This window comes from Desmodus rotundus, chromosome 4 (assembly GCF_022682495.2).
Source record: "Desmodus rotundus isolate HL8 chromosome 4, HLdesRot8A.1, whole genome shotgun sequence".
In the NCBI taxonomy this organism is placed as follows: Eukaryota; Metazoa; Chordata; class Mammalia; order Chiroptera; family Phyllostomidae; genus Desmodus; species Desmodus rotundus.
Window position 1 is genome coordinate 115,113,739 of NC_071390.1, and position 22,582 is coordinate 115,136,320.

The 22,582-nt window shown below is 34.9% G+C and overlaps 1 protein-coding gene across 2 annotated transcripts in view; it reads left to right on the plus strand.

The window, feature by feature from the left end:
* UPF2 (UPF2 regulator of nonsense mediated mRNA decay) overlaps nucleotides 1-22,582 on the plus strand; it is a 115,016-nt gene that overhangs the window by 89,354 nt on the left and 3,080 nt on the right. For both annotated transcript variants that reach the window (XM_024580183.4, XM_024580181.4), the window contains exons 16-21: nucleotides 3,422-3,561; nucleotides 5,251-5,355; nucleotides 5,878-5,976; nucleotides 9,411-9,578; nucleotides 17,813-17,954; nucleotides 19,074-19,194. In XM_024580183.4, coding sequence (XP_024435951.2) covers nucleotides 3,422-3,561; nucleotides 5,251-5,355; nucleotides 5,878-5,976; nucleotides 9,411-9,578; nucleotides 17,813-17,954; nucleotides 19,074-19,194 — 775 coding nt within the window. The remainder of the gene's footprint in view (nucleotides 1-3,421; nucleotides 3,562-5,250; nucleotides 5,356-5,877; nucleotides 5,977-9,410; nucleotides 9,579-17,812; nucleotides 17,955-19,073; nucleotides 19,195-22,582) is intronic.

Here is a 22,582-nt window from a genome sequence, read left to right on the forward strand (position 1 = left end):
AGCATAATACTTAATGGAAAAACACCAAAACTTCCCTTATAATTATGTTCAAAATCACTTTTAATATTATTAAAGGTAATAAATGTTCATGTCAGAAAATTTGAAAAACACCAAGAAGACAAAAATCACTGATATTCCGTACTTAAGGATAATTATGTGTTAACATTTTGATATATTTTCTTAAATTTTTTCACATGTTTATACAGTTTTGTAACTGGATTTTTTCCCACATAATACATTATGAAATTTCTTCCTCACACAGAGTATTTCTGTAAATCTTTATTTAAAAAACCCTCGGATATATTCCTTTGTATGAATGTGCTATAATTTATTTAATGCTGTTATTTGACATTTAGATTATTTCCAGTATTGCACCACTATAAATAACATTCTTGTGTTTTTTGTGTGTGTGCATCTTCATTTTTTAAGTATAGATAGAATTACTAGTAAGGACATGCTCTTTAAATTTAACAACAAAGTTAAGATGATCATAAGCAATATTACTTAATTCTGGTTTGGAAGTTCTAAATAGTATAATAAAAGGAACCAAAAAGATGGAAATAAAAGTGAAAAAAGAAAAGGAGCCATAAGAATAAATGATATTATAAACCAAAAGAATGTACTTCATAAAATACAATCAGTAGGATAGAATAAAAGGCCCAGAAGTTGCCCCAGTTAAATAGAAAACAATTTAATATATGGTGAACTAGGAATATTAAAGAAAAGGCCAACAGGTAAGCATTTGGGGGGAAAATTGATAGAGAACCACATCTTATATTGTCAAACTCTAGATGGATTAAATATTTACTTTTTTAAAATTAAAAATAGATCTGATTATCAAATATTTGAAGAGGTGTTTAATTTTCCCAAATTTTAAAATGATGGAAGAGCCCTGGCTGACATAGCTCAGTGGATTGAGCACAGGCCTATGAACCTGAGGGTCTCCAGTTCAACCTCATTCAGGGCACATGCCTGGGTTGTGGGGCAGGGCTCCCCCCATTAGGGGGTGCACAAGGGGCATCCACACATTGATGTTTCCCTCTCTTTCTCTCTCCCTTTCTGTCTAAAAAGAAATAAATAAAATCTTTGAAAAAAAATGACAGAAGAAAGCACACCTATAGACTGACAGACTGGGGTATTTAAAATTTATACAATAAAAAATTAACATGAAAATAGTTTTCTTGCCAGGTTATTAGCACTTCCATAACAAACACAGGGAAATTGATAATAGAATAGAACACCACACTAGAAAAATGAACGTGACATAAATATGGGAGGACAGGGAAGAGTTGGTATTTTTATTGAATGCTACCTGTTTGTCAGAATGATAGAGGAAAGTAATGTTATTGGCATTTGACAGATGAATTAAGTAAAGCCCAAATCAAAGCACTTGGTCAAGCCAGAATTCAAAGACTCTGCTCTTTCTGACACATAAAGTATATAGGGGAAATGCTCAGCATGTCTAGTAGACAGAGAAATATAAATTAAAACACAATCTGAAAGGAAGTGTTACAGTTATTATCATCTCTGTTATGAGCAGGAAAAGTGAGACAGCAAATCACTGAAATTTAAGAGAACAGTATTTGATTTCTGTCCCCAAGTACACTTAATTCTGACACACATTTCAGTGTTTTACTCTCTTCATTTTGTCATCCGTTTTATGTATACATTTTTATCTGCATTATTTGTTTTAGATTGACAGTGACTTAGGGATCAGCAACTGGATAATTATTATATAGTCTATCAAGTGCAAAATATAATATTTATAAATTCTTTTTGACACTAACTTGCTATGCAAAGTTAGAATTAGTGTGTATTTCCTTTACAAATTAGAAGTATGGCTATCAAAACAATGCTACTTATGTAATACAGTTGTTCCCATGATGCATATTTAAGTGGATATAACAAGCACGTGATGGAATCTCAGGTCATGTGAGTTTATCACCACTGTGATATTTTTACTGAGAATGCTTAGATTTATACAGTCCTGACTTTCAATTTTTTGCCTTTGATAACTGAAATAACAGTTAATTATTTTGGTTCTTCAAGTCCCTTTAAATAAATAAAATTTACATGTGTAAAATATATTTGTATCTATGAAAGCTAATAAGGAATAGGTGGAAGATATTTAAGTTAATGGAATTTCAATCTGAGACACCAAATTTTTTTCTCAGCATAATTTTCCTTTTAAAATAGATATCTCTGAGCTTCACCCATCTTTCAATTTTTTTATTTCCAAACTTGAATATACCTAATCACTCTGTACTTTTAGTATTTTTGTCAGTTGTTAATTAATTGCTTAGATTTATTAGGACACTGGAGTAATATTTTACTTTTATTGGTTGGGTTATTCAAACTCTCCAGGCTTCCATATTCCTCATAAAGTGGAAGAGTTAAATCACATTATTTACTAAACACGTAGTATGTGTTTATCAACATATGGCCTCTGATAAGTTTTGAATATACGTGTAAAAGTAGTTCTTTGTCCGTTGGGGCCTTCTAATATAATGTAACATTTGTGAAATCGTTTAACAATTATTCCATGGTATATCCTTAAATGTAAAGTGCTATGGTAAAATCTCCAAGTGCAAGTAGGTGGAAAAGTAGTAGATTTTATATTGAGAAGAGTATTGATAAGCAAGATTGCAAGGTAGTGTGCTTTAATGACAGAGAAGAATATGACCTCACTATAGCAGGAGGCTTGAGAGAAAGCATGGGTAAGAGTCAGATCAGACGAGGCCACACTCTGTGCCTCTTGAAAGAAGAGACAGTAGTTTGAGAGTCAAATGATAAGAATTAAGAAGGTAGTTAAATGTGGATGAATGTGGGGAAGTGGAAGCAAATCCAAGCGGGAGTGCCGTGGGAGGAGAAGGCTGTTACTGGAGGGAAAACTAACCTCTGTGGTGACACAGCTGCTGGGTGTGCCACCGTGTCGCTTTGCTTTCCCTTAGTCTTAATTTGCAGACATTCAAATTGACAACCTAATCTGATTTCTCCATTAAAGTGACAATTTTGTATTTTTGAGTTTTTCGAGGTTCTTGAAATATTTGATTAAAATGTGGGATGAGGTGCATCTTACATGGCTGAGGTGGCACTTTATGTGCCGTTACATTTTGCCTTTGTTTTTGAGACTGAGATAAACAGTTTGAAGCTCTAAGAAAAGGAAAAAGTGTGTATATATATTTTTCTGTTTTGCTAATGACTAAAAAATGTATCAAAAACATATCAGAGCTTGAATTGAAGCTCTGTTTAGTTTTTTTAATGTTTCTCAAAATAGTTTTAAATTCTGTTTATTTTACTATTGTATTCAGAAAACGGCTGTTGAATTTTCTTAATGTATACTTTTAAATAAAGTGACTTAATATTGAAAACTTGCCTTTATCTTTTTTTAATGTATTTTCTACTTTTCCTTCATTTCAAGGTCTAGTAAATGACAAAGATTCAAAAGATTCTGTGGCAGAAGGAGAAAATCTTGAAGAGGATGAAGAAGAAGAAGAAGGAGGAGCTGAAACAGAGGAACAATCTGGAAATGAAAGTGAAGTAAATGAACCAGAAGAAGAGGTGATGACTTTTATTTATAGCAAATAGGTACATTTGTACAAGAGTAATTTGATTATATGAGCCAAGATTTTCTTTATAAAATAAAATCTACTACACCTTAGCTTTATTATAGTAAATGTTCAGCAACTAATAGTACATGTCTGTTATAAAAATTTTTGGATAAATTAAGGGTTTTTTAAAAAGTAAATACTGATTTTAGGATTATTTTTATTATCAAGACTTTTTTTTTGAGCAGTTTTAGGTTTATAGCAAAATTTAGGGATAGGTATAGAGATTACCTATGTTCTCCATATCCCTAGATGTGTACAGCCTCCCCCATTATCATTATCCTTCACCAGAGTGGTGTGTTTGTTACATTGATGAGCCTATATTAACACATCATTGTCACCCAAAGCCCAGAGTTTACATTAGGGCTCACTCTTGGTGATGTACAGTTTATGGATGTATAATGACATATATCCATTATTATGGTTGTGACTTAAAGAGCAATTTGAAGAAAACAATTATGTAATCTTCTATGTATCTTAATCTCACTTTTGAATATGACTTTTTAACCTGTAGGTTTTATGAGGACAAAATTACTGACTAGATATTAATGAACTTTTTCTCAGATATAATGGTATATGAAATCTGAAGTCAGCATACACCATTATAACATGCTTTGTTATTTTTATGACTCTGTTAGGCAACCCCACATGAAATTACTCTTCTACCATTCTGGACCTACCAAAATCTCATTTTTATATGGTTGAAGCTAATAGTTTCTTTTTTCCTTTTTTCTTCTAAACCTGCTTAAGTTAAAATAATAGAATCTCTGAGATTTGCTGCATGATTTCTGGAGGTAGACTGGGAAATAAGTTCAGGAGTATAGAAGAAACTATAAACTGACCGTGAACTAATAGTTGTTCAACTGTGAAATGAGCAACTAAGGTTCATTCAGCTATTTTACCTCTGTTTACAAAATTTAAATTAGAAAGTTCAATAAAAATAAGGATGAATAACAATAAAATAAGATAAAATTTAAACCATGGAATTAGCACTTTTTCATTTGTTTTTAGTATAAATATAAGTTTATAATTATTAAGAGTAATAGTAAGGTATGTTTGTGTACCTTGGGTGTTTAAAGCATTAAGGAGAGTGTGATAATTTAGAAGTGTTATTTTAACTTTCCTGAGCCTTAGAATTTGTGTATGAAAGTGGGGACAGTAAACGTTATTCTTCCTTCTTCAAAATTGGGTAGGATAAAAACAAAATGAAGTATGTGATAGCACCTTCCAAACTGAGGTGCTTTTATACAATGTAGTGCTTTATAAAATTGAGTCACTGCTCTCAACTGGTAATGATGTTAAAACTGAACTGTGCATTGCTTCTCTTTGCAGAGTTGGATATTATGACAAATTCAGTCTCTTGAGCTAGTTAGGGAAGAGAAAAATAACAGAAGGTTCAGGAAACTCATTTCTTGTGGAATTCAGGGAAGAGATTCTACAAAGGATCGTTGTATTATTAGATCAGTGGAAGATAGTGAAATGGGTTTCAGCTACTGGTATGTAGTACTGTTGCCAGCTGACATTACCCTACCATTGAGAATAATCAAGAATTATACAGATGTTTCAAAATATTTTTAAGGCATGTAAAATGTATAACCCTTTCAACATGTTTTAATCTTCTACTCATGTTAAATAATTTCAGGAGGGTTCTGATAATGATGAGGATGAAGGAGAGGAAGAAGAGGAAGAAAACACAGATTACCTTACAGATTCAAATAAGGAGAATGAAACTGATGAAGAAAATAATGTATGTATGGCTGAAAATTTGCTTATTGAAATTGTACAACATTTTCATAGTATTTTAATTTTAGCCACTAAAGTTTTGTTTCTTGTGATTATTGAAAAATATTTGTTGAGAAGTTTTATTTTTTGCCCTGACTGGTGTGGCTCAGTGGATTGAGTGCCCGCCTGTGAACCAAAAGGTCACTAGTTCAATTCCCAGTTAGGGCACATGCCTAGGTTGCAGGCCAGATCCCCAGCAAGGAGCTTGTGAAAGTTAACCCAATTGATGTTTCTTCAAATCACATTAATGTTTCTTTCCCTCCCTTTCCCTCTCTCTCAAAGTAAATAGATAAAATCTTTTTTTAAAGTTTATTTTCAATTTGCTTTCTTATCTAAATACTTTTCTTTAACATTTAATAATATATATTTTCCTCACTTATTCCTTAAATATGTTGAACAAGTTAATCAGTACAAAAGGCTCTGCCATGTGAAATACTACAGTTAAAATTTCTGGTCTCATTTCTTGTTTTTGTTTTCTTTTAATAAGGAGGTAATGATCAAAGGAGGTGGACTTAAACATGTACCTTGTGTAGAAGATGAAGACTTCATTCAAGCTCTGGATAAAATGATGCTAGAAAATCTTCAGGTATAAAATGTTGCTCTAGTCCAGAATATCTTCTCAATACAAAACATTGCAGCACATTCAATACTGGGTAATAGGAGAGTCTCTACTATCTAAATGTTTGACTCTGCAGCAGTTTTTTCCTTTATTTAAACAGTTTGCAGCTGCCAGTACTTGTGTTTCACTCCCTGATTTGCACTTTTCTTTGACAGTGGGGGAAAATGTATTAAATGTAAGACTTTAGGAATAGAGTAATTTCATTGTACCAGTTTCTGCCCTTTCTTTCTGAATCATCTCTGTTTCTAAGGCCCTTTACTTAAAGCAGTTTGTTTAGGAGTCATACTTTGCAGAAGATAAACATTTGGGGAAGTTTTAATTTTGTAATTTCCTAAGTTTGATTTATAATTTGAATAACATAAATATTTAGAGGGATGTTAGTTAATTGATGTTTAAAGACATGTTAATTGTTTAATGTATTCACGATATTATTAATACACTGGATTTTATTAAAAGCTCTATCATCCCAGTAAGTTAGAGTAATTGTGTGTTTACTTTAGCCTTATATATAGTAGCTGTTGTTTAACACCTTGGTAACTTGAAAAGAGTGCTTTTGTTGGAATGGTGGGATGACAGCACCATGGGGTGGGTACAGTGGGGAATGGGAAGGGAGGAGGTGACAATATTGGATTACAGATACAGCTAACTCTTGAGGAGTTTCACTAGAAAGGGAAGAAAAATGAGGAGGTAGCTAGAGAAGGTCAGAGTTAAAAGAAGAGGATTATTATTGAGATTGAAGATATTACAGTGTCTTTATATGCTGGTGGGGAGTAATCTTTTAAGGAATAATGGACTTTACTTTTATTGGTGATACTACTAAGGCTGAAAGCAATGATGATGTACAAATTACCATTATGGGTAATTAGGCCAATTTGCTTCTTCCTAAATATATGAAAATTTCTTCATATACCTGGGAAGCTCTTAATTTATGAAATAAATCTTATAGTCATGTCATTTAGGAGCATAGATAAAATAAAACAATCATTATAATCTATAATCCCTTTGAAGAGATAACAGTTTATTTCCTAAAGAAACTTTTCCTATCTCCATGTGAGTCAGTAGCCACATAGTCACTCATTTGTTTAGCAGGTATTTATTGAGCATCTGTTGTGTGCCTAACATTGAGCAGCAGGTTTACTCTAAAGTAGTAAATAAAAACAGGCCTGATTTTTACTCTCAGGAAATGTAGTTTTATTGGAGAAGATAAATATTTTACAACTAAACAAATACATACTTTCAAATTATAATAAATGCTGAAGAACTAAAAGAACAGAGTGCTTTGGTAGACAGTAAGAGAAGGGCTTTCTTCAGATAAGATAGTCAGGGAAGGATCTCTGAGATCATGACTTTTAGACAAGATAGGTAAAATTGAGTCATCCAGGTGAAATATGGGAATGATTTGTCAAAGGTCCTGAGTCAGAAAAGCACTTACAATGTTTGAAAAACTAAAAGAAGACCAGTGTTAATAGAGCCTAGTCAATTTGTAGAAGGGTGGTACAACATGAGAGTGGATAATAGGATGGGACACCTTTGGAGGGGCCCGGTCCTATGTGGAGGGGGCTCAGACTGGGACAAACTAAAAGCAGGGAGGCTGGGTAGACAGCTGCTGTGGTAACCCCAGGTGAGACATGATTGTCTACCTAGGATAGTGACAGGACACCTGGAGAGAAGTCTATTTGAAAGCTGCTTGCCGTATTTCACTGTGTATAACGTGCTCTCATTTATAATGAGCACCCATGGCCTAGCACCACTGCCCATGTATAATGTACCTCCTTATTTTTCCTCAAAAATTTAGGCAAAAAGTGCGCATTATACACCGCAAAATATAGTGGATGGGAGAATGAACTGGATTTATTTGGTGTTCGATTGGATAGTGGGAGGTGGGGAATGAGGAGTCAGGAAGCACACTTTAGCTTGGGCTCATGGCTCATCTCTGTCTGATAGGAAACAGGGCAGAGTGAACAGGCATTCCACTTGGCTGTGGTAATCTTTTAAGGTTTGAGAAGCCTATGGGGTGTCTAAATGGAGATGTCTGGAGAGCAGAAAAGAAACGAATGGTGCGGTTGTTAGAGCATATTTAAACCATGACAGTAAGTGAATCAGTTGCCCAGGTGTAAAGTGTGGAGAGAGGAGAGAAACAGATTCAGAGTTGAGCCCACAGGAACCCCAACATGTGATTTACCTATCAAGATATGTCTAACATAATCCTTTCAGATATTAAGTAAAAAGTTTTTATAAATCTTAAAAATCATAACCATGGGAGAACTTCAAGCAAATTCTAACAAATTGGGACTTAGAAATCAAAAACAATAACATGTACACCTTTATTACCATTTTGCTTGATCGCAAGTCTCTTATTATTAAAGGTCTCTTATTATTACTTAGTCTACTATTAAAAGACTGTATTGTAGTAAAGCCATTTTAAAACTTTCATGGCCTTTCAGTGTTGGCTGCTTAGCTTAAAAAAAATCATATTTGGCTCTTTTCTCATTTATGTTTCACTCATTACAGAGAATTATTTGCAGTTCCCTAAATGCACTGTGCTGTTTTATATAGTTACTTTTGCACCTGTTCTTCCCCTGCCTAAATTGCCTCCACATCCCATCTGCTTCATAGAAATCATAGTAACTCTTTAATGACCTCAAGTGTCTCATTTTTATTCAGCTTCATGAAATCTCAGCACCTATTCATTCCCAACCAGGTAACTCCATTTCCAGCACAGGTTATATAACTTGGATCACTCGTATTTAATTAATTTCTCTCTTGCTTAACAACTTTATGAGTTTTTAAGAATAGAGACTTTTTCCAAGCCTAACACAGTGAGTCTTCAGTGAAGGTTTGTTTAAATAAATTGGTTTATAAATGTAGTGTAAATGTTAAAAATAATTGATATTAACAAACAGGAAGTTAATTTGAACATTCATAGATTACATTTATTTGTAAACATTAATCGAGCGCTTGCTATGTGTAAAGTGTTGCTATAGAACACTAGGGAAAAGGGTATATCGTGATGAAACCCACAAGTCTTCTGGGGGATTGTCACAGATAAGCAGGCAATTATGACATACAGAAATTATGAAGGAAGATGTATGCTATGATTATGAATGAAAGGGTACAGTACATTCAAGGAAAAGGGAAATTTAGTAGAACCTATAACATTGTGTGTTCGGGTTTGGAGGGGCTTGAGTGATAACCAGGAGCCAAATCACAGTTCTTCCAAGCCAGATGCAAGGGTTTGAGGGCCAGGGAAGACAGTAGTTTCACCTGCATTTCACAAAGATTACTCGGGCTCTAATGATTGTGTTTTAAGAAATAACACTGAATGCATTGTTTGCAATTTATATTTACATATATCCCAGTGTACCTTGGAGTATTTATATTTTTTCATTTCTATCTTTAAGCAACGAAGTGGCGAATCTGTTAAGGTGCACCAACTTGATGTTGCTATTCCCTTGCATCTCAAAAGCCAGCTGAGGAAAGGTCCCCCACTTGGTGGTGGGGAAGGAGAGGCAGAATCCGCAGACACGATGCCATTTGTCATGTTAACAAGAAAAGGCAATAAACAGCAGGTAAGAAACTGCCCACTGCGTATTCAGGATTGTTAGTTATCAAGTGTAAGTAGTAACTGTTTTATAGGTTCTAAATTCTTTTTTGCCTACAAGGGGAAAAGAGCTGGAAACATTCAAAATAGTCAGTGGTAGAAATAATTTTATCTAGTATATGTATAGAAGACACATCTGACTTGTACCAAATGGTATTTTTGAATGGAAAGGACATTTTTTTCAGTCGGAAGGTTTCCTTCCTAAGGGTGCTGGCAGTGGGAAAGGAAAAGAGGATGATGACCGATACATCTCAAGAAAATGCTCAGTTGTCACGATTTCTCGTGAAAATCATTATTTTTTGACCCTGAATCCTTCTCCATTTTCCTTAGATTGCTTCCCTCTTCTTTCCTGTAGTTCACAGATGGTCGTCAGAATCATTTCCCTGACAACGAAGCTGCTACATCAGGGATTCATACATTGACAGCTCTCATCCTGCTGAGGGAGAGAGACAGACATCATATACTTGTAGATAGTGAAAAGTGCTATGAAGAAAATAAAGCTAAGTTCTAGGATATATCATGTATTACCTGTGCTGTAAAAACATTTCAGAAATCAAGCTGCCTCTGAGAGTTGATAGAATCTAGAATAATTGGCAACATTTTCCTGTTTTAATGGTGTGCAAAATAAAGGTACATCTTACAAATGGAATCTTAAATTCTATAAAATAGGTTAGCTACTACAACTTTTCATAGATCAGTCCACTACCTGGCTCCCATGCTCATTCAAATAGTCATTTACTAGATATTTATTGTTTACTTGTTATGCACCACACACTATTCTATGTGCAGAACATACGGCAGGCAAACAGTCTTCTCTCTTGGGAGCTTTTGTTCTATGTTGGGAGGCAGACAATAAAATACATATTGTCAGGTTGGGAAAATGCTGTGAAGGAGAATAAAGCAACATAAAAGGATAGAAAGCAACTGGGGTAGGGAGGAGGCCCTGAGAGGGAGACTGGTGCTTCAGATGGATGATCTGGGAAGACATCTAATGAGGTATCACTTATGATGGAAGATATATTCTGTTCCCTTCCTACCAGTGCATCCTCTCAAAGAGATGATGCTTAAATTTTCTCTCTGCTTTTGTCCTGTAATTTTTTGTTTACACAAAGAATCAAAGTTGTACAGTATACCATTATTTTGCTGTAGTATAAATCTTGAGACATGAAAACTATATACCAATTAGAATATGGGATGGATGGCTGGAAAGGATTTACATTGTGACTTATTTTAATAATTAACTTTGACTTAGGCTCAGAGCCCTGCTATAACTTTTTCAAACACTGTTCTCATAATTCCTTTCCAGTATTCAGGCCTTTCCTCCATTCTTGGGTTATGGTACTTTGAGAAAAATTTCGCCCTGTCCCACCCTCAGGTCAAGGTTAAGCTCTGCCATTTCCCCACTTGCCTATCCTCCACTCATTCCCTAGAAAAATTAGGACTTCTTTTAATCTTTGCACACAATTGCTCTCCTCAAAGCACTTGGAACTGCTAGTTCACCAGTTAACAGGATACTCAAAGTTCAGAGTTTTTGCTTTTCTTGGGACTAAGTTCTCTGAGTTAGACTTTTCTGTTTCCATCATCACATTTTAGGTCTGCTTCATTTTCTTTTTCTTTAAAACCTTTCAGTCCTTAACACCAGATTTTTGGGGCACCAAAAAAAAGTTTATTTGCGTTTTTTAACTGTGAAGGGCAGTGCATGGCAACTTCAGTTAGCTACACACTGGTTCCCATTCCCTTGCAGCTGCTGAACATGTGTATTACATGGAAACACTTCTTAGGCCTTGATTTTATTTATTTATTTATTTATTTATTTAAAATAATATTTATTGATTATGCTATTACAGTTGTCCCATTTCCCCCCCTTCACTCCACTCCATCCTGCCCACCCCCTCCCTCCTACATTCCCCCCCTGTAGATCATGTCCATGGGTCCTACATGTAAGTTCTTTGGCTTCTACATTTCCTATACTATTCTTACCCTCCCCCTCTCAATTTTCTACCTACCATTTATGCTACTTATTCTCTATACCTTTCCCCCCTCTCTCCCCCTCCCCTATTGATAACCCTTCATGTGATCTCCATTTCTGTGGTTCTGTTCCTGTTCTAGTTGTTTGCTTAGTTTGCTTTTGTTTTTGTTTTCAGTATGGTTGTTAATAAGTGTGAGTTTGCTGTCATTTTTACTGTTCATATTTTTTATCTTCTTTTTCTTAGATAAATCCCTTTAACATTTCATATAATAAGGGCTTGGTGATGATGAACTCCTTGAACTTGACCTTATCTGAGAAGTACTTCATCTGCCCTTCCATTCTAAATGAAATCTTTGCTGGATAGAGTAATCTTGGATGTAGGTCCTTGCTTTTCATGACTTTGAATACTTCTTGCCAGCCCCTTCCTGCCTGCAAGGTTTCTTTTGAGAAATCAGCTGACAGTCTTATGGGAACTCCTTTGTAGGTAACTGTGTCCTTTTCTCTTGCTGCTTCTAAGATTCTCTCCTTCTGTTTCATCTTGGGTAATGTAATTATGATGTGCTTTGGTGTGTTCCTCCTTGGGTCCAGCTTCTTTGGGACTCTCTGAGTTTCCTGGACTTCCTGGAAGTCTGTTTCCTTTGCCACATTAGGGAAGTTCTCCTTCATTATTTGTTCAAATAAGTTTTCAACTTTTTGTTCTTCCTCTTCTCCTTCTGGCACCCCTATAATTCGGATGTTGGAACGCTTCAAGATGTCCTGGAGGTTCCTAAGCCTCTCCTCATTTTTCTGAATTCTTGTTTCTTCATTCTTTTCTGGTTGAATGTTTATTTCTTCCTTCTGGTCCAAACCAATGATTTGACTCCCAGTTTCCTTCCCATCACTGTTGGTTCCCTGTACATTTTCCTTTGTTTCTCTTAGCATCATAGCCTTCATTTTTCTATCTGATTTACAACCAAATTCAACCAGTTCTGTGAGCATCCTAATTACCAGTGTTTTGAACTGTGCATCTGATAGGTTGGGTATCTGTTCACTGCTCAATTGTATTATTCCTGGAGCTTTGATCTGTTCTTTCATTTGGGCCCTTTTTTTTTTTTTTTTTTTTTTTTGTCTAGGCCTTGATTTTTTTACATAGCTAGAAGAGAGTTTAGGAATATAATTACACAAGAGTAAATAATAAGTTATTTTATTTGACCTTCCCTTTTGTGAGGCACACATGGAAATTCATTATACTTTTGTCAACTTGTACACCCCATGTTACCTTTTCAGAATAAGTAGGTATAAATTAAATCAAAACCTACCTTACAAATCTTTTGAACTTTGAAAAAAAAATTTTTACTTCAGCAGCCCTAAAGTATAACTTGTATGGTTCAAAATAAGACTGTGCTTATTTCTTAGAAAGAATATTTGTAGTTTAAAGTTGGCAGATTATATACTGTGTAACCAACCCATAATTTTATACAAAATGTGAAATTTTGTTTAATTTTTAAGGAAACATTTTTATTGAACTGTATTTAAAAACATTAGCAAACACGAAGTGAGAGTTCAGCATACATGGTTATTAAGTAAATTTTCAACTCAGACTTTATTTGGAATTTTGGAAAATGTTCAATTTTAGGAACATTATTTGAAGAAACATCACTGGTTTTGTGGTCTAAAAAGAAAATATATTTTGTTCTGATATTTATTTCTTTATTTGGCTTTTGGGTGTTGGCCCTTTTAGTGCAACGGTTTTTCTAGAAATGTGAAATGTGTTGCCTTTATAGGAATCTTTAGTTCTTACGTGAAAGATCTCTTTGTGCAAAAATTTGTGCTCAGAAATAACGTTCTCCTCTATTCATTAGGAAAATAAAAATCTGCACCAATGAAGTCAGGAGGTTAAAAGGAAGGATAATGCTATTGATAATTTACTTTACTTGTTTTTAAATATTAAAAACATTTAAAATTAATGGAACCGTTATATGATCTTTTAAAGCTATTTGATTGTTTTAAACAAATGCACAGTATATTTATTACAGTTTAATACTTGTAAACAATCAAATTTTTTTCAGTTAATATTTATAAGGAATCATGATTTGTTTTACATATCTTTTGACTGGAGTAATTGAAAGCTATCATAGTAACTTGGGATTTTACATATGTATTTGGATACATGTATATATATATTTTTTTTCTAGTTTTAGCTACAGTTGTGAAGTAGCTTTAAAATACAGTGTAAACCACCTTTACCCCATTATATTCCAGGAAATCTAGTTTGAGTGACTATAATTTTTTGCCATCTACCTTGCTATAAAGTAGTACCCCTCTTTTAAAAGAATATTAGCAGCTTTATGGTAAAGGCACTTGGTGAGGGTGGCATCAGAACATTTGTCTCTTGTGCTCTCTGTGTTTATTACTATCTCTTTTCTACTCTTTTCAAACACAAAATACTTAAGAACTTTTTGCAAAACTTGTCTTGGGTCATAAAGTTTTTTGTGTTTTATTTATAATTATTTCTCTTTAGAAGATATTTAACTTTCTAGGAGAAATTGTTAGTCTTAGAAATGAATAGAAAGCCTATATTTTTCATATTTTTGATCAGATCATTCTGAAATTTTCTTTGTAATATTTTATACTGTTTTATTAGAATAATTAGTACCATTATCATTGGGCTCAACATTACTGATATATAAAGTAAATTTTGTATGTTGTTATCAGGCCTAATAAGGGGGAAAATGGCCACCCTGTTTTCTTTCTGAGTGTGTGAATGTGACAGATAAAAGCTTCTTATAATTGCAGCTATAATTTCATACTAATCAAGAAATTATCTATCTACATTTCTTACTGGCCTGGTTCGATGGAGTTCTGTGTCTCTCCCTCTGTGTCTGTATATGTTTACCCTTGCCTTCTCAAATACAGGTGCAGCAAAATGCTTTGCATATAAATAGTGCTGGAAAGAATTTCATTATGAATTATTATGATACCTTACAATAACTGCTGTTTAATAAATATAAATTTATTGTTTCACATATTAGATGCATATAAATTCATTTTGAGCTGAATTTTTTCATTAATTTATTTTTTGTGTGCCTTTCTGAATTTTAAAAAATAAAAGGTTTATCACAGGAAATGATGGCTATTTTATTTGACTTTGTTTCAGTTGTTTTTGTTAGTGGAAATAAGAAACAGTTGGGGCAAGTCCCATTGGAGGTAGACACATTCTGCTATATACTACTACCCAGGCCTAAGGACAGGTGTACAGTAGTAGTTAAAGATTTCAGTTTCTACCTCTTGGTTGTCAGACTCATTTTGCTAAAAAGGTGGTTTTTAAAAATTGACTTGTAATTTTTTTTTTGCTAGTAGTTTTATTTTCAGAATGTATAGGAGATAATAAGGGAGACAATTATTCTGAACTTTATTATATTTAAATGCATTACTAATAGGTAATATTTATGGAGTACCTACTATGTGGTAGGCACTACCTTGTGCACTTTACATATTTTTTACATACTCATTTAATTCTCACAGCAACCCTAAAAGGCAGTACTGGATGTTCTCCTCATTTTACCATTGAGGAAAAGAATGTTCTTAACTGATTGGCCAGGTCATACTAATAAATGAAAAGGCTGAGGTATGAACCTAGTCTGCCTGACTACAAAAATCCACGTTCTTAACTTCTTTGCAAGTATGTATTACATACTGTATTACATACAGTAGGAAAGAACTGATTTTAATGTGGAAATGAAAGGAAACTTGGAGAAAGGGCAGAATAAAGGATAGTGGCATACTCATAGTTGTGGAATAAGGGAAAATTGACCATGAGCAAGCAATATATGCTAGGATTTAGAAATAAACAGCCTACAACCAGCAGTTTTTAAAGGAGATGTGATTCAAGAAGATGAGGTGCTTTTTTAAAAGGTTATGTCGAAGATCATGAGAACAAGTAGGGGTAAATCTCACTGCTTGTGGAGAGGTTGTGGAAAAAACAACCATTCACTTCTGTTTTTATCAAGAGGAAAAATTTCAACCTGAAAGGATAAATTAAAAGTTGAGGAAAATTAGTGTCCAAAGGGATAATTTATTTACTTTAAATGAGTTTCAGTTTTTAGGCATAAACAAATTATATCCTCAGGGACTAAAGAACTTCTGTAATTGTAGAGCAGTTGTCATTAAACTTAGAAAAGTCTTATAGAATGGGACAGTAGTCAAAAAACTCAGAGTGAGCAAATATTTATTTTTGCAAAGAGCAGGAAAAAATAAATTTTGAAAACTATACAATCTAGTAAACTCTTGATGTCAACTTTTAGCATAAGTCTAGATTAAGTTTTAAAATAGGTGATTTTGGTCATTAGGAAAAGAAAAAACAAATGAAAATATTCAGTATGGTTAAAATACCAACTGTTGACAAGGACGTGAAGGAGCAGGAACCCTCATATACTACTACTGGAATGTAAAGTGGCGAAACCACTTTGGAAAACATTTTTGCAGCTTCTTAAAAAGTAAAACACACTAGATATTCCGGCATTTTTCATTTAAAAGAAGTGAAAATGTGTCCACACAAACATTTGTACAAAAACTAGAAACGCCAAAAGCTATCAACGAGCAAACGGATAAACAAATTGTGGTATATTTATACTAGAGAATACTACTCTACAATAAAAAAGTAATGAACTCTTGATGCATACGACAACATGGATGCATCTCAGAATCATTGTGCTAAGTAAAAGAAGCTAGATAAAACAGTAGGATTGTATGGTTCAATGTATATAAAATTTTGGAAAGTGCAAACTCATCAATAGTGACAGAAAGCAGGTCAGCAATTGCCTAGGGACAGGGTAGAGGAAGAGATGGGGTACAAAGAGGGACAAGAGGAACCTTTGGAAGTGATTGATAGCTCATGTCACTCGTATGCATATGTCAAAACTCATCAAATTGTACATTTAAAATATGTGCAGTTTACTTTATGTTAAGTATACCTCACTAAACTTGTTCTTTAAAAAAAAAATGGTTTTGAAGTCCTAATAGAAAGTGATAGTTGCAACTTAGTTCATTGGGGAAAAGGGATGAGGTCTGTTAATGCTGGTAGCTAAATGGACTACTTTAAATTTCCTTTTGTTTTGATATGTGAGATATTATCCGTATTGTGATAAAAATGAAATGTAGTTAGTTGGGTTTGTAGGTAGTTTTACACCTGCACATAATTATTTTTCACTTCAGTGTATCTGGCCTTAGTGTTTTGGGTATTAATATTTTAAGAGGAGCATTGACCATGTTTGACCATAAAAGAGAGTAAACACCAGGAAAGAACATCTGAAATAATACAAAGAATAAAATCATCATATTAGACTCAGATGTCTCAGATTTTATGCAGTGTTAAGCTTTAGTAATAATTTCAAGGATGCAGACATTCAAAAGGCATAGATCCCTAAGGGGCAGGTACAGGATCCTGAGCTCAGCTCCCCACGTCCTTCCTTTCTGCATCAGAAGTGACTTTGGTCCAAAGTATTCGAGGAGGTCTCTTAAGGAGGGGTAAGTTATACACAGCAGAGAGAATTTAGGTTATGAAACATCTCCATTTATTGTTCATATAGTCACATAGCTTACACAGCAATTTCCAGGGAGCCCATACATTCATAGATTCTATGTTGTTTTGTTTACCTTGCACAATTCTAAACCCAAGGATATTCTGCTAAAAATACAAACATTCCATGGATAAGGACTGCCTCCCATAACAGAAACAGATTTTGTATGTCCGTTGCTTAATTCTTCTTCCTTTCCCACACCACCGCTAGCTTTAGAAATACGAGGGTCTATTAATACTGAAGGGACTAGATTTGTTCTCTTTGGTTCAGGAGGGCAGATCTGGTTCCAGAGGATAGAAATGAAAAGGATGCAGATTACAATTTGCTATATAAAGCCTTTCTGACAATTACTTATACATTCTGGGGCCTGCAGGATGTAAATGATCTTATTGCTAGGTGTGTGCTTCCAAACAGGGTGCAGGAAAGAGGAACTTTCCATGGAGGTTGAACTTGATGGCCTCCACTTCCCATCCAACCCTAATGGGTTTGTCTCTAGTAGCGTGGTTGTATTATCTGTTTATGTTCTTAGATTTTAGGAAAGGCAAGGCATAATTATTTTTCTAAATTCATTTAATTCTACTTACTATTTTATTTGAAATCTCTTTTCTCTTAATTTTCTCAAGTCATTTGTGATTTCTTTTTTTCACCATTCCTCCTCCCTCCACCCCCCCCCAGTTTAAGATCCTTAATGTACCCATGTCTTCTCAACTTGCTGCAAATCATTGGAACCAGCAACAGGCAGAACAAGAGGAAAGGATGAGAATGAAAAAGCTCACACTAGATATCAATGAACGACAAGAACAAGAAGATTATCAAGGTATGGAATCATTTATAGGACAAATAGAAAATTTTGATGTCTTCTGGGCTTTTTAAATGTAGAATATCGAAAGTTGTTACTTTCAACATTTTCATACCATGTTTATATATATTTAGTCTGAGAAGTTGTTTTTTATATTCCATCCTATCTTAATTTTTCTTTCACTTGTAAAATAATAATGTAATTGTCATCATAATTTGCAAGTGTGATAATAATCAATTTTTAGTCATGTTGCCAGTGAACTGTGAGCAAAGTAATTCCAACAAATATTTATTGTCTCATTTTGTCTGTTTCGGAATCCTGATCTTGAAAAACCCATGTTTCTTCATATTTAAGAGTATCCTCAAATTAGGGCTCTAGTTTTGTGCAGACATATTTAACATTCTTGTATTAACTGGAACCCTGTGTAGAGATTTCACAGGTACCTCATAGGCTAGCCTTTGGGCATTTCTGTGGCACCTAGATTTTAAAGCCATAACATGGTTCTTTATATAGTGTTGTACTCACAAACTGCTTTTTGTGCAAGGGATTGTTATGTAAATAAATACTTGGTTTTCTGTGTTTAAATCTCACTTCTAGAATCTTCTCTTCCAGTTGATAGCCAGGATCCTTAATAATAAATAATAATAGCTAATGTTCAGCATAAATGCTCACTTAGTATGGGCCACTGTTTTTATATACTTTTTCAAAGCATTTAATGCTCACAACAATTCTGTAAATGATTATGATCCACATTGTACATTTAGGGAAACTGAACCCAAAGTCCCACAACAAGTAAGTGGCAGAGCTGGGATTTAAACCAGTATTATCCTGTTCCAAACACTGTGTGTGTAATTGCTGTACTATACTGCTTCTCATACTGTTTTACTGCCTCACAAGACACTTACATTGAGTCCAAATTGACAATAAGGGAACCTTTGGATCTTAAAGAGCACATCTCATCTCTTGGTGTGGTCTTTTAGTACTTCTTAATCATTTTAGTGTGTTTAGTGGTTATATTTCTTTAATCAGCAACCTGACAGGACTAATAAACTTGGATCTCCCTAGGCTTTTGTTTGCTTCATGGAAGGAGTGCATTTACAGACCTCACCACCTTTTCTGTTTTGCTCCTCATGACAGAAATGCTGCAGTCTCTTGCCCAGCGCCCAGCTCCAGCAAACACCAATCGGGAGCGGCGGCCTCGTTACCAACATCCAAAGGGAGCACCTAATGCGGATCTAATCTTTAAGACTGGTGGGAGGTAGGACCATCTCTCTCATTTCTCCCTTAGCTCTTCAGTTTTCATGATGTCCATGTGAATAAATTTGGTAGTTCTGGATTATACTTAATGATGAAGGCCTAATTATTAGCAAAATAGAAAAGTCTTTGCATTGTAGGTACTTGAGAAAAGAAGACCTATTTATAAAACAGTTACAGGGTTGTTTCGTTTTGTTTGTTTTTAGTCTTGATTGTAGCCGCATTGATTTTGCTTTCTCTTGTGCATCTATAGAAGACTGGTTATAGATTACTTAATAGAAATCACAGGATTTGTGTGTGTTAGGGTCTGTCAGATCAGTCTTAAGTCATCTTAATGTTTACAAAACTCAAAATCTGTTTGCTAGACTATCAACCATGCAGGTTGAATTTGTTTTGAGGTATTTTGTTTGTTTTTTAAATTATGAAATGTCCTAGGATTTATGCCATTTCTACTTGAACTTGAATTGCTTAATGGGAAAACTATTAAAATTCTATAAGTAATTTCACATAGAATGTGTGCCCTCATGAGGCCTCATTCATCTGTTTTTAAAGAATGAAATTATTTAAAGTTTTTCTGGGACCTGATCTAAAGACTCATCATCAGCTCAGTTTTCTGTCTTGTGGTCAGGTATGATCAAAAGTGATACTGGCTTTGCTCCTCTTACTGATCTCCCTCCAGGTATTAGTGTTTAGGCTGAGGATATACAAAAGCCCTAAGATGTCACCTTGTCATTGGGGGCAGGTGAGCAGGTGTAGAAGGGAGTGTGCTGGGAATAGTAGCAGGTGTAGTTCATTGTCGAGGAGATTAGCATTAGGGAAAATACAGATGTTAGAGCCTACCTCTTTTACTCACTGAATATATTTGTGTGTTCCTGATAATGGTTTTTGGGTTTTTTTTTTTTTTAACTACATGCTCAGACAACTTGAGGCAAATTTAGAAAATAGGTTTGTCATGACAATTTAGGAATTAGTTTTTTAACATCTGTTGAGGGTAATGTTTTTAGAAATCGAAGTTAGAGATGTTTAGGAAGGAAGGAGGAAAGGATATACAAACCCCTCTAATTAGGCATAATATATTGTTATAGTTAATTATCCAAATTTTATTAGTCCTTTAATAAAACCTTTTATTGTTGCCAAAATGTAGAAGCAGGTAGCTAGGTTAACAGGCTGTGAAAATATTAGTTTCCTGCTTTTATCTTTTTTAGAGTGGCTTTAAATATATACCATAGTGTTCTTGATAATGTCTGTTCTTTTTTTTCCTGTGATTGGAAGACAGAACTATTAGAATATTTTTATCTTGATGTTTTCTATCAAGTGTACCTGTCCTTATTGCAGCTTAACATCTCTGAACAACATTATTTCTATTAAGGTCTCATTCCTTCCAGAGTCAGATATTGCAAATTAGCGTCTTTCCCTAATTTCTAAGTATTGAGTGACTTTACAGAATCCGTAGGGTATTATGTTTGATACATTAACTGATATCTGCAGTAGGATTTGCTTACATGCATCCAGCACCTACCATGGTTTCAGTCCTATACTATGGAAAATTAAAAAGTAGCAAAAAACACTTTTGTAGCCCATTGGGTAAAACAGGTACAGGTAACTTGAGAGAGCTAGTTCAGCCCCAGTCATATATTTCTTTTTTAAAAATCTTTTGAGAGTCTGTTAAGTACCAAGTATTTCTTAGGCAGTGGGGAACAAAATTGTGCAGAGATCGATGTGTAAACTTGTATGCTATAGTGGATGTGGATGTGAACACAAAGGTTCGCCTCTCTTAGTTTACTGCCAGTTTTTCAGTCATTTTTTCAAATTCTTTGTTAATGTCTTCCTTCCTCCCTCCAGCCCTGCCCCAGTTAGGCAAACTGGGAAGAATTGGGATTCTTTCTCACCTCCCCCACAGTGTGGCTAACTAGTCTGCTAACCTTCCCTGCCATTTACTGAAGCTGCCTTTCTGGAATCACCAGGCTGCCTCTTAATGCTTCATTCAGGAGCCTCTTTAGCTCTCAGAGGACTTAGCATGTGGACCCTCTTCTCCTTGGCACTGTCTTCCCTGACTTGGCTCTGCTGATTTCTGGTCTTTCTCTTCCTTCCCTGACTTCTCTTACTCCTGTCTCTTTTCTGGACTTGCCTCTGCCTGGAGATGCTCGTGTCTTGGTTTCTGACTGTATACCCAGCCATCTTCTAAACAGCCACTAGACGTCTCAGAGGAATATAAACCTCAGTGTGTCTCCGCCTGCAAGCCAGTCTCCTTCCCTGTTCTCTGGCTTAGTGAATGGAAACACTGCCCACTCAGTTGTCCAGACTAGAAATGGAGGTTTTTTACCTTAGATTCATGTGTCTCTCAATTTCCATGTCTAGTTAATTAACAAATTCTCTGTATTTTACTACTGAATGGCTGTCATACTTCCTCATTTTATTCCACTTTTACTGTGGGATCGTGGATCCAGCTACCATCACCTCTAATTGCATTCTTGCTAGCAGCCTCCTGACCTACTTCTCAATCTTTAATTTCAAGCCCTTCTGTTTCATTCTCTCTGCTCTACACAGTGTTTTTTCTAAAATGAAATCTGCTCTCTGATTATGTGAGCTCTTCAGTTGGTCCTTGTGGCTTATAGGATAAAGTACAAACTCCTCAACATGTTAACATGTTGAAGGTGTACTTTCCTCATTGGCTTTATTTCTTGCTATTTTTCCCATACACCCAACTAAGCTGGCCTTTTAGTTCTTTTTTATTTGTCTCCCTCTGTTTGGAACCCTCGTGCTTTTCCTCTGGACAATTCCTGCTCCTCCAGCAGGTCTCACCTTGGTATTCTAAAGTTTAACATAGGTTGCTGTGTATTTGCTGCCCTGGCTCATGGTTTCTCCGCAGACACTACTAATAACCTGCTAGCTTGTCTGTTCCCCATGAGGTTGATGAATGAGGGCAGAGGCAAGGCCATTATAGCTCCTCCAAAGAGCTCTTGGTGCCTGGCACATAGCAGGTGCTCAGTAAATATTTGTTGAATAGACAAAGGGCCTTTTACAAATCTATGTGTAGTCATTTAATAATCTTTTTCCATGTGTTATGCTCCCTAGCTCTTCTCCCTCTTGTTTTCTGATTTTGTGAGAATAACCTCTCTGTTTTAAATCTTTCCTTAAAACTATAACTCGAAAAACAGAAATCCTGATTTGTCCATCATTCTTGAAAATGGCCTTTTACAAATTATTGTGGTATTTTCAAAGCTAGTGCTGTTCCAGTGCACTTGTGTACAGCAGTGCAGATGTATAAGCAGACGTGTAAATGTGAGTTTTTGAGCCTGTTGAGCACGAAATGTTTTTTACCATTTTTTAAACTGGTTTTCCAGTGAATAAATGTAGTCATTTGAAAGAGCATAACTGATGGGGTGGAGTCT